General features: G+C 39.8%; 2 protein-coding genes across 2 annotated transcripts in view; one reads left to right on the plus strand and one right to left on the minus strand.

The window, feature by feature from the left end:
* The window catches only part of sesn1 (sestrin 1), a 49,995-nt gene extending 43,116 nt beyond the window's left edge, over positions 1–6,879 (minus strand). The window contains exons 1-2 of the mRNA XM_010792504.1: positions 6,796–6,879; positions 5,860–6,170 (exon numbers count right to left, since the gene is read on the minus strand). Of these exons, the coding sequence (XP_010790806.1) occupies positions 5,860–6,129 (270 nt within the window). The 5' untranslated portion in view covers positions 6,130–6,170; positions 6,796–6,879. The remainder of the gene's footprint in view (positions 1–5,859; positions 6,171–6,795) is intronic.
* A 2,085-nt stretch (positions 6,880–8,964) lies between these two features.
* cep57l1 (centrosomal protein 57, like 1) lies at positions 8,965–14,844 on the plus strand. The gene is made up of 11 exons (XM_010792511.1): positions 8,965–9,180; positions 9,585–9,756; positions 9,851–10,033; positions 10,126–10,247; positions 10,569–10,682; positions 10,773–10,850; positions 11,069–11,158; positions 11,260–11,334; positions 11,433–11,695; positions 11,772–11,916; positions 13,638–14,844. The coding sequence occupies exons 1-11, from the start codon at positions 9,160–9,162 to the stop codon at positions 13,836–13,838; spliced, it is 1,464 nt and encodes a 487-aa protein (XP_010790813.1). The 5' UTR covers positions 8,965–9,159; the 3' UTR covers positions 13,839–14,844.
* Positions 14,845–15,929: the final 1,085 nt, after the last annotated feature.

A 15,929-nucleotide genomic window follows, 5' to 3' on the forward strand; every position in this document is an offset into this window, starting at 1 on the left:
GGGGGGGGGGGGTCTGTCTGTGTTGTAGGATCAAAGTGGGGGCTTGTGTATTAGTATTCTTTCCTAGCATGTTAGAAAATGGTCTCTCTTATCCTGGAAAAACTGGATTTTGGTGCTGGAAAGTCAAGAGGTTGTCTTGTAATGTTTTTTTTTTCTGTGCAGTCAACTAGACACACTTAAAAATGTTATGCATTATAGACTTATTCATTATTGGTTGTTTTAAACTCATATCTTAAATTGCAAAGCCAATCACTTTTGGGAGACTAAAGAATTACACTCTCAATATGATGATAAAGTCAATTATACCAGGGGCTGAAACCTATAACTGCTACTGCACTAGAACAATCCAACAACTAATTGTTTGGTCTATAAAATGTCCACAACAGTTTCCAAAAATCTATTGTCTAACTGTCATAAACCCAAAAGGTATTCAGTTAAGTGATATAAAGCAAACAAAAGCAGCAAATCCTGGCGAGAAGCTAAAGAAATGTGTGAAATACTTTATAAAACATTCTAATGGCTCAAAATTGAACAATAACTTAACAAAAGCATCAGAAAAGAAGATAAAATGCATCAAAGAAGAGCAGCTATGATCACCAGTTTCAGCATCAGCAGGGCCGAAAACATTCATATTAAGAGAGGCTAGAATTAGTAGGCTATAGAAAAACCTTAAGTGGCTACAATATGACAGCCACATAAAGCTTCATGCAGCTTAGTTAGATTGAACATCCCACACTCTGTACACAGTCCAACCCGTCTCATATCCACCCATCACTCTGCCCAGCTGGCTGGCAGCTGTAAATCCACAGATTTATTTCCCTATCACATCCTCCATATCCACGGAGCACTGTACAGTTACTGTGCCAAAGGTCACTGCCTGCTGCTGCTGCTGCTGCTGCTGCTGCTGCTGCTGCTGCTTTCTCTCCTCCCTCAACATGCAGTTTGTCTGACCTGGTTCGAGCTGAGATCCCCCATAATCCAGCCGACCTGTCCAGACCACAAGACTCTCTCTCCATGGGTCCTCCTCACTTTATTTACAGAGTAAGCAGAGGTAGCCCGGAGAGGACTGGAGGCATGTACACAAACCCCCTGACACATACAGTATACATAAACACATTCATGCACAAAAATATGAAAGGAAAGAAGTTGTCATTGGGACAGTAAGAGTGGACTTTAACACTACGATCCTGTTTAGTCAAGTTTGTCCATACAGCCTCACCATAAGCATGGAAAGGCTTTGCAACAGAAATCCACCGCGACACGAACCAATCAATCCGAAAGAAGGGATGAAAACAACATCAAATAGTAGAAACATTTAAAAGTCCAATTCAAATGAAGATTGTATTACAGTGATTATCCAGCAAAACATATTTCAGGCTTGATCTGGATCTTGATACACAGATTGAAGGCAGGGCACACCTTTACAATCTGTATGAGAGTGACATCATGCTCCTGATATGAATTCATCAATCATAAAAAAGTTATGTGATCAATATCAGAGGTCATATCTGGGGCGCGGAGAGACCCTCCCAAACTTTCCATGTGGAGACAGAAATGTGTTCTGGGTTATTCTGGGAGGAGGCCAGATCCAGGAATTCGTTTCACTTAATTAATCACACATATGTGTTTATTACTATGGGCTGCTCAGCCCTCCTGAATGTCCCAAATAAGCTAAATAAGTATGTGTAAAAGGAATAAGGAACAACGTAAACATCAAAAACCTTTGCCTGCATCGAAGAAAAACAATAGTAATGTGGAAGCTCACTTTGTAGAATATAAAAGAAAATATAAAATGTGTTTCACATCATTTATAATAACGTTACCATCTTTTTTCCACGTAAAAGAAACATATAAATAGGAGTCACAATTTGAGAAATGGGATTAAAAGTCATCTTTACTGCACAGCATACAGAATATTTGTAATCCCTATGGACAAAGGAGTCTTTGAGGATTCTGTAAATACGTTTAGAAATGCATTTAATGTTGTCAAACACCCACTGGTTTTTTGAAAGATTGCCAAGAAAACAGATTCTTAGCTCTGTGGCTTAGTTTGTTATGATAATACTTGAGAGGCACAAACTGGGGCTATGCACTTCTGCACAATGCTGAATTGTGTAATGGGACATTAGGATAAGTAACACTTGGCTGTAGAACAAGCCTCAAATCTTGGGTTGTTTCTCCAGTTATGTAATGACATACCTAGAATGAAATTACTCAGAAGTGGACTGAATCAAATTCAAAGAGACGCCAAGTCCAGTTGGTATTTACTGGGCCTTCTCTACAGGTACATAATGTCATCCCTGTAGGGTGCAGATATGGGAAAAATCCACAAAATATAGACAGCACCGGCTGAATCACAAGAACAGGTTGATCTTTTGAGAGTGGCTCCAAATTCAAGTTAGGGTGGAGGGCTCAATGGAGTAATTACATAACACAAAGAAACCCCTCTCTGTCTCTGTCAAGTTACCCAAGACTGGGCTCCTTTCATGCAGCAAGGGAACATGGTGACCGGAGAGAGAGAGGGACGATGGAGTCTGCCCACCCCTTTCATAGACTCAGAACAAACACTCACTATTGTCTCTTTCGTGGTTTGTATGCATTTGTCTTCACCCATGGTTATGTGTTCCTAAAGTTCAATGAAGCTCAGCGAGGTCAACCGCCTTTACAAGTCCCAGGATGACCCTCTGTCTCGGCATGCTGACCGTACATGCAGGATTGCACAGGTAAGTGATTTTGACCCTCATATGTTCACCCTAATAGATCCCTACACAAAGACACCATGTGGGAACCAGACCTTTACCCGCACATAGAACCCTATTTTCAGCCTGACCCTGTGACCTTTAGGACTCCGAAATATTGGGGCAACATAGCAAGGCAAACATTCAAACCCACAAGCCTATTCCTATAACTGTGTGAATACAGCTTGACCTGCATATTCACAGCGTGCCTTGAAAAACAAGCAACGACTCAGATTGCAAAAAAAGGCAAATGAGGTAACAGCCAGGAGCGGAGGACGGCATGTGGCCTTAGATGACGTTTCTTCTGAACTCTATTTTACCATGTGCAACTATTATTGCAAGAAAGAAAGAAAAATAATCGACCTTTTTGGAAAACCACTTCTATGACAAGATAAGATATACTTTATTAATCCTAAATTGGCAAATGTTTTCGTTGAAGCAGCATGTAAAACAAACATTGCATATTATATAAAATAAACAGTTGTACAATATAATGTGCTTTCTTGCCAAGAATAAGATGGGGGGAAAACTGTCTAAACCACTCTATTTGAACATTATTTATAAGGAAACAACCATTATCACGTAACCCTAGATAAGCATAAAACATTTAAACTATGAGAAAGAACTAGCCTAGCTCTGTCCTATAAAAAAAGATGTATTTTGGGGTACTGATGCCTTGTTGTAAAAACAAAGTGTTTTTTTTAATGGATTCAACAATGTTAATTAAGGAGACATCTTTATGTTTTGGGCAGTTCCAATATAAAAAGGAAAAGTGTTTTTCTCCCAAGTTTGTGTAAGCATGTCATACGCATTAGCCCTATTTTTGTACTAGGACATATTAATTAGGGTTGCAAAGGGGCGGAAAGTTTCCGGTAAATTTCCATGGGAAGTTAAGCTGGGGAATTTTGGAAATATTCATTGCAAAATTAAACAAAAAAACATGACATTTCAACAGATTTTTTTTTTCTTTTTCTTTTTTTAAGTAGAATAGAACAAGTTTGAATTATTTTATTGAACAATTATTTGTTTCATTGAAGAACGAAAACAGGAATGTTGAGTTACTTAAATATTACTCATTCCCCCCCAACCCCACTCATTAAAAAAATGAACAAAAATGCACCCCCCATCCAAAGATCCCCACAAAGTTCCATTCAAAATGTTAAATGAAAAGAGCCCTTCTCCCTCCAAATAGTCCCATTAAACATGCAAATCTTCCTTCAAGCAATCCTCTGCATTTTGGCTAAACCCTTTCAGTCAACGGGCTCGTCCTGGGCCTCATCAACATCCAACTCTGAGTCTTCCTCTTCAGTGTCACTGTCCAGCCTTGTTGAGGATGGCTCTGTGTCCGGCTCAAAGAGCCTAGGTTTGCCCGAATGCCAACCAATTTTTCCACTCTCACATTTGTGAGCCTGTTGCAAACCTTTGTGTGGTCTCAATAGCCATGCATTAAGCAGTGTGCTATGGCATGGATATTCAAGTACTTGAATGGCATCTGTTTGTTTTAGTCAAGATTATGCTACAATATACTTTCCCCAACTATATTTGAGTTCCCTATGAAGAGCCAACCTTCAATTTTGAAAGATCCCAGTTTATTCCCATAAATTCCCATTTATTCCCATGGAAAGTTTCCATCTTTGAAAATTCCCGGAATTTTGCAACCCTAATATTAATAAAGGCTTTTTTTAACCAGTGTGCCTGAAATGTATTTGTTTTAATTAAGCACTCTACCCACGGACATTCCCCTTTTATACAAAAATATAATTGGATTTAATTTCCAATAAGAAATGTGCAGAATATTATACACATTGGGCAAAAACATGGTTCCAGGCCATCTCAAAGCCATGAGAGTATTAAGAGACATTATTCTCACTAGGCAGGGGGCTTCCTCTTCAAGAGGAGGGGGTCGCCATGAGGAAAGCACTGTCTGTGCTTTCAAAGATTGTCTTTAATCAGCGGATCTGCCGGAATTAGAGGTCTGTCTGAGCCCAAGCCCCCTCCCTTACCCCCTTCCATCCCTGACAACATGAGAAAGGTGTGTGTGTGTTTGTGGGTGAGCTGGTCAGGGGGGTGTTCAACTGTGGGACCAGAACAACATGAGCTGCCCCATTGGGCTCATAAATGCACCCTGGCAAGTCCATAGCAAATGCAGCTTAGCATAATTCAAAAATACCAGACGGTGTGTGTACTGCGGAGCACTGTTAAACCTGCAAAGCAGCTTTCTCCCTCTCATCTCTCCCTGCCCCTCTCCTGCATCTTCCAAAAACACTTCCGCACAAACAGGAATTAATGCCGCTGCCAAACAGTCTATTTCCTCAGAATAACACCATGGCAGGCCATCAAAAATTGTCAGGCTTAATTTTGTTGATTATAAGAGGACTCATTAAGGACAACAGGCCACAGCTTAAACCACGCTACAGGCTGGACTAATATTTGTTTTTGTTCTCTGCAAGGGGTAATTTTGACTTACAAAATCTATTAAATGAAAACTGTTTACACAATTGTTAATCATAAAAATATTCATCATGAATAAGAATGTATTTAAAGGCTGGTCTACTTCTTTCGGGGTTTATCAGTGTTAGCACAGATCAGTCAATAAGGCTGGCTCAGAAAGAATTAAAAACAGCATGCATACAAAATCAAATGTAGCTACATGCTGTGACCTGAATCCAAATTGCACCCGACCAACACATCTGCAATACACCCTAAAAAACTGCGTGGCATACAGATATTGCTGACACTGATGTTAGAAGGCCGTACATATTCCATGTAATGCTACACCCATCTTATACCTGTGTAAATATTCTCTGTGCACGTATGCATGTAGTGGAGGGCTGGATTGGCAAATGCTTGGCTCTTCTAGTGTTTGAGTGTTAATGAGTTCATGGTCTCTCATCGTGCCATTGAATGTAATCCACTTGACTAAACATGCATTGGGTTTCATAGACGCCCTGACTCAGCCACAATGTTTGCAATGCTTATGAAGGGGTGAGGAGAGGACTAGATGGCAGCCGAACAATACCTTAGGCACTAGTGTCAAAGGACATATGACAGCCTGGTGCAGCTCAAAGCAACATAGAACAGGAAGCTGACCGTGTCATTGTTTTCTGTATGAATCTCCTACCTGGACGCCCTGTAGAATCCGGACGCATTGCTCCTTGACGTCATCGAAGGGACAGCGCTTGGTCAGCATGAGAAGGTGAGCCAGGATGTCATTCAGGTCACTTTTAAGAGGGCTTTTCGATGCTGGAGCCAATGTTGTAATGGGTCTGATGGTTTCCACTCTCCTCATGACGTCCTGGCGGATGTTCTCCATGGCTTCAGTTCTGGAGATGGCATCCCGGCTGCCGAGCCCTTCCCATCGCCCCAGAGACTCCCGATCCTGCACTTCCATCTTTGGATGTAGGATTAACGTTTGTGCTGTTTTACAAAAGGCTGTGCAAAAAATAAGACATTAAATTGTTTACATCACAGGATGAACAAAACTATCTTTAAGGATGTTTATAAAAAGGCATGCACATGTAATGTCATTCAGTGTCAAACATCAACACACTGACATCACACTAAATCCAAATGTATAGATACCACCAGGGTATAAATATTTATTTTCAAAGGGAATATTTAATTAAAAAACCTGGCCATTCATACCATGTTTTGTTATCTGATTTGTTGACTGTCAATCATGGGTATTTACCACAAAAAGACAGGCTCTGGCATAAATACAGCATATTGAAAATACAAATGTTTGGTCGGATACCAAATTCCAAAAAAACAAGCCGGATAAACATACGTTATATTGATGTTACAAGCCACCATTATGATGAATTAAAGAATAATTGCACATACTTTTTTAAAACAACAATGAATTGAGGTTGTTTTAACTTGTCAGTTAGAGAGTCCATTCAATCTCTCTTTTCTTCCTTTCGTGTCAAGGTTTTCAAGCAGCCCGTTAACAAAGACAGCAGTAAAAGTACACAAGAACCACGGTCAAAACAACATTCCTACACATCAACCTTTCACTGTGAGTCAAAAACAAAAAGTGTCATTCTCAAATACTCACTTTATCCACATTCTTTGGTGCAGGTCTTCTGTTACGGGGCGCCTTGCAGCCACAGCACAGTGACAAGTAACGTTAGTCCCAGGGTAAAAACGACAGGAGGCAACAACTATATGGTAAACATTTGATTGGCAGAACAGGATGTTCAATGAGAGGAGACCCTTGGAATTATAGGGCGGCACCTTGTGACATTCTGACAAATGATTGGTTGAAAATGTCTTTCCAGCTAGCGGGGGAAGGTTTTATGGGAGTTGAGTTCTCTTCGTTCGAGGTGTCTTGTGGATGGTGGCACTTAAGAACTACATCTCCCGTCATACATTTCGCGGGCAGCAGCACCCCCCCCTTTCTTGTTTATCAGAACATACTGAGAGAGAGACTGATAGAGAGAGGGAGATATGTTGTTGTGGTACATTTCCATTCATATGATAATTACCCTCATTTGTGTTTAACTAAACCAGAGTATCTTAAATGTGTTTTTCAGCAAACGATGTATACAAGACAGAGAATATACCATGGACCCCTTCATTGGGCCTATGTGTCCCTTGAATACATTTAAAACATATAGTCTCAGTACTGTGAAATATCAACAAAAAAGAAATGATTAGAAAGATATAAGAAGTGTCTTGAAAAGATTTGCAACATCTAACAGAATACCCATAAAAATGCATTCACACAATTTAATTAGATGAAAGTAACCCCTGACCTAAACACAATATCAAAGGCAAATCAAGAAAAAATTGCTTATTTGAAATGCATTTCAGAACACACACACACACACACACACACACACACACACACACACACACACGCACACACGCACACGCACGCACGCACACACACACACACACACACACAAACTCACAAAGGAGAACATGTTTAACTCTTCGTGCATATATAGTCTTAAACACATGACTACAGTATTTAAAATAATATACAATATGTGAGATTAGATGTGAACTATGAAGAAGTATTTTAGATTTAAAATGTATATATTTATCGTTGAACTATAATGCCTTTTTAAAAAACATTCAACAAATATTTTTATTTCATCCAAATATAAAATAGTTAATCAAATGTATCACAGACAGGTAAAATCATCTGTAAGAAGTTAAAATTGGATACAGATGCCATGCAAGTTTTTGTTATCGACAAGGGTGATTTTCTGCAAGACGAGGAAACAGAAAACTTTGAAAAACATTGCTCAAACCTGCAGAGGAACGGAAATACAGAACCAGAGTTACAGAAAAATATGTATTTCTCCTGGTGCAGCATCTATGCCTTTAGCTGCAGCAGGCTATTTGCATAATTCTGTGCAAATGTTTACTGGATGACTAAGTAATTTACTGGCCAAAGGCACTTTACTAACCAACAATCATAAATGATTTTGAATTGCTTCAACAACGCTCAACTATTATGTTGTTGTTGTTGTAGTTGTTGTAGTTGTTGTTGTTGTTGTTGTTGTTGTTGAGAATGATGACATCTCAGCATAACATTTGGATTTCAACTTCCTATTTTGAGGGGTTCTTTCTTAAACACTTATTTTAATCCAGGCTCTCACTGCAGACACTGAGGTCATGTCCTGAGATGTGTGTTTATGTGGTAGAGAACATGGTCACATTTGCCATGTTTTAGTTCAAATGAACACTGGATAATATACAATAGCCTACTATGTCGACCTCAACTTTAGGGGGATTGCTTTCTCCATGTACACTTAACATCTTTCTCTAAAAAGTAAGGCTTTTAGTTTTTCTTTTTCAGCATTGTTTCTAGAAATTGTCTAAAAGACTTGTTCTTTTCCATAAATGCTGCATGTGACTGATATATATCCTAGCTATAGCCATGTTTTACTTCTGCCAAAGGTTTTTGCAAGGTTTTCGATTTAGGTTTGGGTAAGGGTATTATTATAAACACAATGGGCTTTCACGACATTTAATCTCAAACATATATTTTCTGCAAGCATCCTTAGGAGAGTTGCCAGTTTGAATCAGTGCCAAATGCCTGAAGGCCAAGAATTGTTTGTTTATGGTGGAAGGTGACTACTTTCGGATGTATTGTAATAACGTATCATGGTGTCTTTATCAGATATCTTTAATATACAGTCTGTGATAATCTTGTATAAAAAGAATGAGACACTGGAACGGGACGTCGTTAAGGATGCAAACAGGGAAAGCGGAACCAATGTGATGAAGGCGGCAAAGAGGAGGGAAATTTAAAAAGTGCGGACTGCATGTCGGTGACAGCAGAACAACTGAGTGGCTTGAATAAATCAGTCAGCTTGCAACATAAAAACCAAGCAGTCGAAGAATATGATTACTATATATAGACATATGATTCTTGTGTAGGGACTAGACACCTCAATGTCACCAAATGGAGACTTATCACAACCAGGTAACGAATCGTCCGTTAGCTGCGGTTGTTGCTAACAAATTAGCTCTAACATTGTTTACTTTCGCCAAACCGGCGTTAGCTGCTAATTTTAGGTTATCGGAAAAAGCTTTTCTACTGATTTTGTTGGGTACGTTTATCGAGCTTCGCTTACAAGAGGGTGGTTGCAAAGGGCTTTACTGATTTTTGATAAGATAACTTATTATCGAAGTGTTATTTGGAAACAGAACGGTTGGTTTTAGCTTCCGTAATGTTAACGTTTGCAGAAAGCTTGGATTACGTTAGTTATACATGCTCTTAGACCTCATCTTGGGCTCTGGGAACTTTTAATAGGCACTCATTAATAGCTTGTTTTGTATTGACCTAACAGTTATTCGTTGATTAACCTTCTACCTTTTTGTCTGTAGACATTGGACTCACCCTCCAAAAACAGTTACATTGGGAGCTATTACCAGCCTCCAGACCGGATGCGACCACTAGCAAGACAGCTGGAGTTTCAGGTTCCCTCATCAATCTGCATGGACCCACAGATAACCAGCCCTCGAGGGTCTCATACCAAAGCTAATATTGACAGCACAGGTATGGGAAATACATTTTTCTGTAGCTACCTTGTACAATGAGTTATATTTATATCCACCTTCCACAATTGTAAGTCCACCTTTATTTCTTTCAGCTGTTGTTGATGCACTGAAGACCCTCCAGGAGAAAATCAGGCGATTGGAGCTGGAGAGGAAGCAAGCAGAAAAGAGCTATAGTCAATATTCCCACGATGTTCAGAAGCATCAACAGGTCACGGCATCAGTACCCAGTCAAACAGCAGCAAGCGTGCCTGAGACAGAAAACTCTGGCAGGAAAGGTAAGTGATGAAGGCGTCAGAGAGAATGGCCACGGCAAATGCAACGTTTTTTTCTGTGTTTGTAATAGTTGTATCTGTTTTCATGATAACAGAGTTGGACTCAAAGCTGCAGTCTGCAGAGGCTCGGTGTAAGGTTCTTGAGAAGCAGCTGGACTACATGAGGAAGATGGTTGAAAACGCTAAGAAGGAGAGGTATGCCCTAAAGGAGAATCAGGTAATTAAAACATTCAACTAATACTTTTTTTTTAAAAATAGCTTTCATACAGGCATGAAGCGCGATTTGCAGAGCCAAGCTAAAACAGCACAGACCAAAATAACCACTAAGGCTCTTAAGTAAAAAAACAGGCTTAATATTATATAGAGAAATATAGTGTGGAAAACAGAGTCAATATCTTTCAAACAAGATTTGAATAACTCTTTTAGGTGAGGTAGAGGTACCAAACGTTTGTAAAGTCATAATCTGTGTTTTATGAATTCCTATCATTTCTGGATGTATATTACTACGTCTATATATCTCTGTTTACTCCCGCTCAAGGCTTCACTGCAGAAACAGCGGCCAAGCAGCTCAATCTCCCAATCTCAGCGTGAGAAGCTGGAGAAACTAGAATCAGAGTGTATCAAATTGAGTCGGACCCAAACTCTGGCAGAGGTAATTCACAGTTTTACCATTTTGTCTAAACACTGATCATTAGAAGCTGAATGATAAGATTATTATTTGAATGCAATTTCTCTCTTTCAGGCAAAGCTTGCCATTCTGGAGCAAAAACTCCTGCATGAAGAGCATGAGCGTAAACTTGTGCAAGTGAAAGCAGACGAGGTTAGTCCACACACACTTCACTTTTTCAATCAGCTAAACAAATTTGCAAATTTCTTTGCTCAAAAGGCAGAACAAGTTAGCAATAGTTTAAAAAAATACAATCATAAAATACTGTATGTCTAGTGGCTTTTAAGTTACACTATCTAATAATGGTTAAATAACAACACAACCTTAAAAAGACTGACTTTAATGTGTTGCCACTATTGCCACCTCCTCAGCTGCAGAAGGAATTGAACACCAACTTGCGATTATCTCTGCCAACAACTGAAGAAATAAAGCCAAAGAAGAAAACAAAAAAGACCACCAAGGTAGCATTTTTACAGATAAACTCAATAACTGCCTGTATTCATCTTATGAGAAAAAAAGTTGTTTACACATAGTAATGATAACAGCTGTCTTATATCTCCAGAATATCTCCACAGAGAAAGAGCTGGCATCACCAAGCGGCCCAAGGCACAAAATAATGCCCTTTGTTGCAGGAACGGTAAGTCAGTTCTGATGCTCTGCAATAACAAACCACGTATTATAATGTTCTTCCTTTTTTTGTATTGAATTGAATTTGATTTTCTATTCCTGTTGCAGTCGACCAGCCCGAGCCATTCAGTCCACGCCAACATACAGAGTATCCTTCACATGATGAAGCACCATCAGCCCCAGCTGTGTGAACGAGTGAGCGCTCTGCAAAGGTCTGGTTGTGCGGCCAAGAAAAGCCTCCAAAAGGACTTCTCTCCATCTTCCACCACCTGTAACAAGCCGGACAGGGACCCCCAACGAGCGCATGAGTCACTTGGCTCGCTGTCTGACCTGCTGCTCGCTCTGCAGGACGAGCTAGGACAAATGAGCTTGTAAGTAAGCTTTTTTTGTTATGCTGTTTAACATTTTCTTTTACACATTTGGTAATCTGTGTGCTTTTGTTGTCAGTGAGCATCAGGAGCTGGTGCATCAGATAGATGCAATGCAACATGGCGAGCAGATGCAGGATCTGCAGAGAGAACTGGAGAGGCTGGTCGCCAGGATGGAGGAGAAGGGAACTCAGATCACTAAACTCCGCAAACACCAGCAGACGGTAAACCATAACTCACCACAACACAGAGGCAGGCTTGGTAGATATGTGAAAGTCTTGTATGCCAACAGAAATGTAAATATGTCCAGTATTGGTTTTAATGCCAATTTCTTTTAAAAGTCTGATCTGCCGATTCAGATTTTCTTTCTTTCCATGAAATTCAATTTGTGTTAAAAAAAAATATTGACTAGAGACCATATCACTGTAAACATGAACAATGAGCAAATTCGCAAAAGCAAATGTTTTATTTCACGTACTGAGTAGCTGTTCACGGTCATGACCAATTAGCTGTCAATCGACCTTGTAGTTCCAGTAATCCAAAATTCGATCCACAGGTAGCAAATAAGTTTGACTCGGACAAGATACGTCTCAGGATAGTTTGTTTGACTCTTTACTTAAACAAAAAGGAATCAAATACAAACACATATTTTCTCAGGTCAAAAAACGATGTTGCTCTGTGCTTCTTTCTCCTTCTCACACACGCCAATCACCAGCAGCTGCCGTCGGCTATAACGTCTCGTAATCACGAACAGCTAAATCTCTCCGGTCAAAGCGTCCGGTCAAAATATATTTCCCTTAGCGCAATACCGCATCAGTTGCGCAACTTGCGCCACTTATGTGACAGACAAAAGAGTATGTGACAGACAAGAATAGTCAATTCTAATGTCTAACACTTAATGTGGAGAAAGAGATGTCCTGTATGGGTTAATTGTGCGTTGATCTTTTGGTAATGCCTCGGGGTTCCGGTGGGCATGTAAACAAATGCATAATGCTGCGCTATACTTTATGGCCTCACCCGGTTGCATAGCGACGCTTATTGTTTAGGTGTCTTTTAATAAGCAGGTAGTCATATCATTAGCTAGAACTAGCTAGATCTGATCGATATGGACATAAACGCGAGTAAAGTCTAATCTGACGGGAGAGAGAGATCAGCTGCTGCTGACGAGTCGACACGCAGCTCTGCATGATCACATGCAGCGGTGAGCGGAACAAAACACACACTTCAGGTTAGAATATCACACGTAGCTATTTTAATTACCTCTCAAACCATCTAAACTAGTTATAGATATGTTTAGTTTTACTGTCGGGTCACTCATTACTGATCCGCGAGCTGCTGGCATAATAGATTGCCCGATCGGGCAACCAGCAGGTGAGGCTTCATTGCCCGAGCTAAATACTAGATGGCCCCGGGCCATCGGGCAGTCCGTAATGTCGAGCCCTGAAGAGTTATGGAAATAGTAGAGCTCANATAGATATGTTTAGTTTTACTGTCGAGTCACTCATTACTGATCCGCGAGCTGCATGATACTGACAGGCTGTCAGGAGAAGGAGAGAACGCTCCGTTTATTATTCCTGTGTTATTGTAAATTATTGTACACTTTTGAATAGTTCATCTAATATTATTAGTTTGTTTAATATCGAATCATATCAATTTGTTTTAAAGCTCAATAAATAACAAAGAAGACCTTTGACCAGCACTTTTCAAATTGTGTCCGGAAGATTTAAACTTTTAAAGGACATGTTGACCGGCGAAAAAATATTCTAATGGGAACTCTGATAATAGCACTAACAACAAAGGATTATAATATTCAAATATATCAAACTATACATTTTAACATATGGCTCCTACAGACCTGTTGGTGCATATGTATTTGTAGTGTCAGCTGACCTCCATCCCTAACTCTGTAGGTATCTAATGTTTCCTGTCTTTGGCTCCTGCACAGGTCCACAAATTGACCCATCCTGGGGCTGAGGATCCTACAACCACTAAGCCAAGTAGCATCAGGCCTCCTGTTCCCTCTCCTGTGAAGGCTCAGAAGAAAGGAAAGAAAAGCAGGCCCACTAACAACAACCTGCAGCTTCTTAGAGAAACCCAGAAGTTCAGAAACAAACTAAAACAGGACGACCTCTGCTGGGAAACATGAGGCTCTCTGAGAGACCTTTCTGTGTGCAGGCTTTGATGCTACAGCTGGTTGGACCACAACACTCCCATGGTTCCTTGTGGTCTGTTTTCCCTTCTCTTCAAATGGCCTCCTGGATATTTTTTTAGTAACAACTGAAACGAGGGAATAAAGTGTTTTTGTGTTTCCCACAGGACTTGATAATGTTTTTCTCCTTAAACCTGTTAATCAATGGGTGATGGACTTAAATGAAGTAATGCACATACATGGGTAGATAGTGTATAGTTTATAATTAATGAGCATGATATCTCCAATGAAGCTGGAGTAATCTATTTGAATTTAAATCATTTTAATAAAGCCTTTGCTGTCAATATAGTAAGTCAAATCTTTTCTCATGTTGCTTCTGCCAACACAAATGTTTTTCTATAACTGCTTCATTGCTTTAACCTCACACTAGGGGGCAGTGCTCAGCCATATGTCAATGTTACAAATGTGAGGGATTACACCACACTGTACAGTTTCATGCATAATAAAATAACTTAAGGATGTATGGGCGCAGCAGCAAGATCCTAGTGTCCTTAACAGTGTGTAATAGAGATGGAGCAACTTTGTTTACTCTGTTATAGCAACTGGTTGGACAGCTGAGTAAATATAGCCCTGGCCACTTGACAAACGGATGTGGTTTCTGATCGAGGTGCACGAGTGGAAGGAACAGCTTCTTGCCACAGGATTGTGCAAATTCACACTGCCAGAACAGTCACATTTCTGTTTATATTCAAATGATGGCTATTACTCTTTTGGTCACAAGTTCCTGGTTGGCCTTGCTATTTTGCTTTTTTGAGTCAGCCATCTTTTTATGCAATGAATATGTGAAGCTGCATCATAACATTCTTGCATTATCTCCTTGTTATCAGGCCTGTCAACATTTTTATTAGGTCACAATTTTGAATTATGAACTTCAAAGCTTGTAAAGTCACTCCTTATCCAAACCACAGATTCCAGTGTTTTTTTTTGGTGAGAAATTGTTGTGATAAAAAGACTTTATTTAAAACAGTGCAACACCCATAACTTCCCTGTCCAAGGTTCTGGGTCATGGGAGTACAAAACAGCTGATTGTTTTTGCCCTCAGCATTTCAGTGCGTTATCTAGCTAAAATGGATTGGTCCTGGTATTCTTGGCATGACTGAGTTCATGGCATGGCCTAATGGACTGAGCTGAGAGAGACTAAACCTATTGCATTGTTTTCCTGCGCTCCAATATTAGATTACAGAGCATGACTGGACACAGAAATCAGGTTAGCCGAGGCAAGTCCAGAGCCCTCATTGCCCACAAACAGCATTTCTCCTGACCCTGCAGCCATGATAACCGTGACTGGACGACCCTCTTTTTAATAGCAGTGTATGTAGGAGGGCTGGGTAGAGTCTGTGTAAGGCATTTTGTGTGGGTATGTCAAAGAATTTCCTATAAATGACCAACATCTCATGAAGGTAAGTCCACATTGTACATTTTAATGCTGCAACTACTTGCTTTTATTATCAATAAACACTATTTACTTTCTTGAATAATCGTACATAAAGACAAATGTCTATACAGTTTCTAGCATGATGTCTAAATGTCCTGTTTTGACAGTCCAAAATCCAGTGATAATCAGTTTAATATGATTTAAAAGAGAAAAGCAGGAGTTATCCATATTTGCTGCCTGAAAAAAGCATTTTCTGACATTTTTGAATGAAAAATGTAACAATTAATCCGTTGTGCACATAACATTGGGATTACTTTTTATGCTGATCAACTCATTTATAAATTGCAAGATTAAATTGATCACAGTGTGTTTTAGTGTTACTAGTTTCCGTGTGCGAAAAGCTCATAAAAGCAGTTCGAGGTAGAGCTGCAGTAGCATTGCTGTCCATTACCAGCAGATACTGTGCAGGGTTGTTTTTTATGGACACACGAGAGAGGAATTATGTGGTTGTCCGAACAATTTTTTTTCCTGAAACTCTGGTTCTGGGAAACAGTGGTGACTCGGTGCCACTGGAAGAATAACTGCTCAGCACAAGCATTAATTCTACACACACACACACACACTTTGTTTAAGAATGTATACAGACTGTGAAC

This window comes from Notothenia coriiceps, unplaced genomic scaffold (assembly GCF_000735185.1).
Source record: "Notothenia coriiceps isolate Sejong01 unplaced genomic scaffold, NC01 NC01_scaffold00036509, whole genome shotgun sequence".
Classification (NCBI taxonomy): Eukaryota; Metazoa; Chordata; class Actinopteri; order Perciformes; family Nototheniidae; genus Notothenia; species Notothenia coriiceps.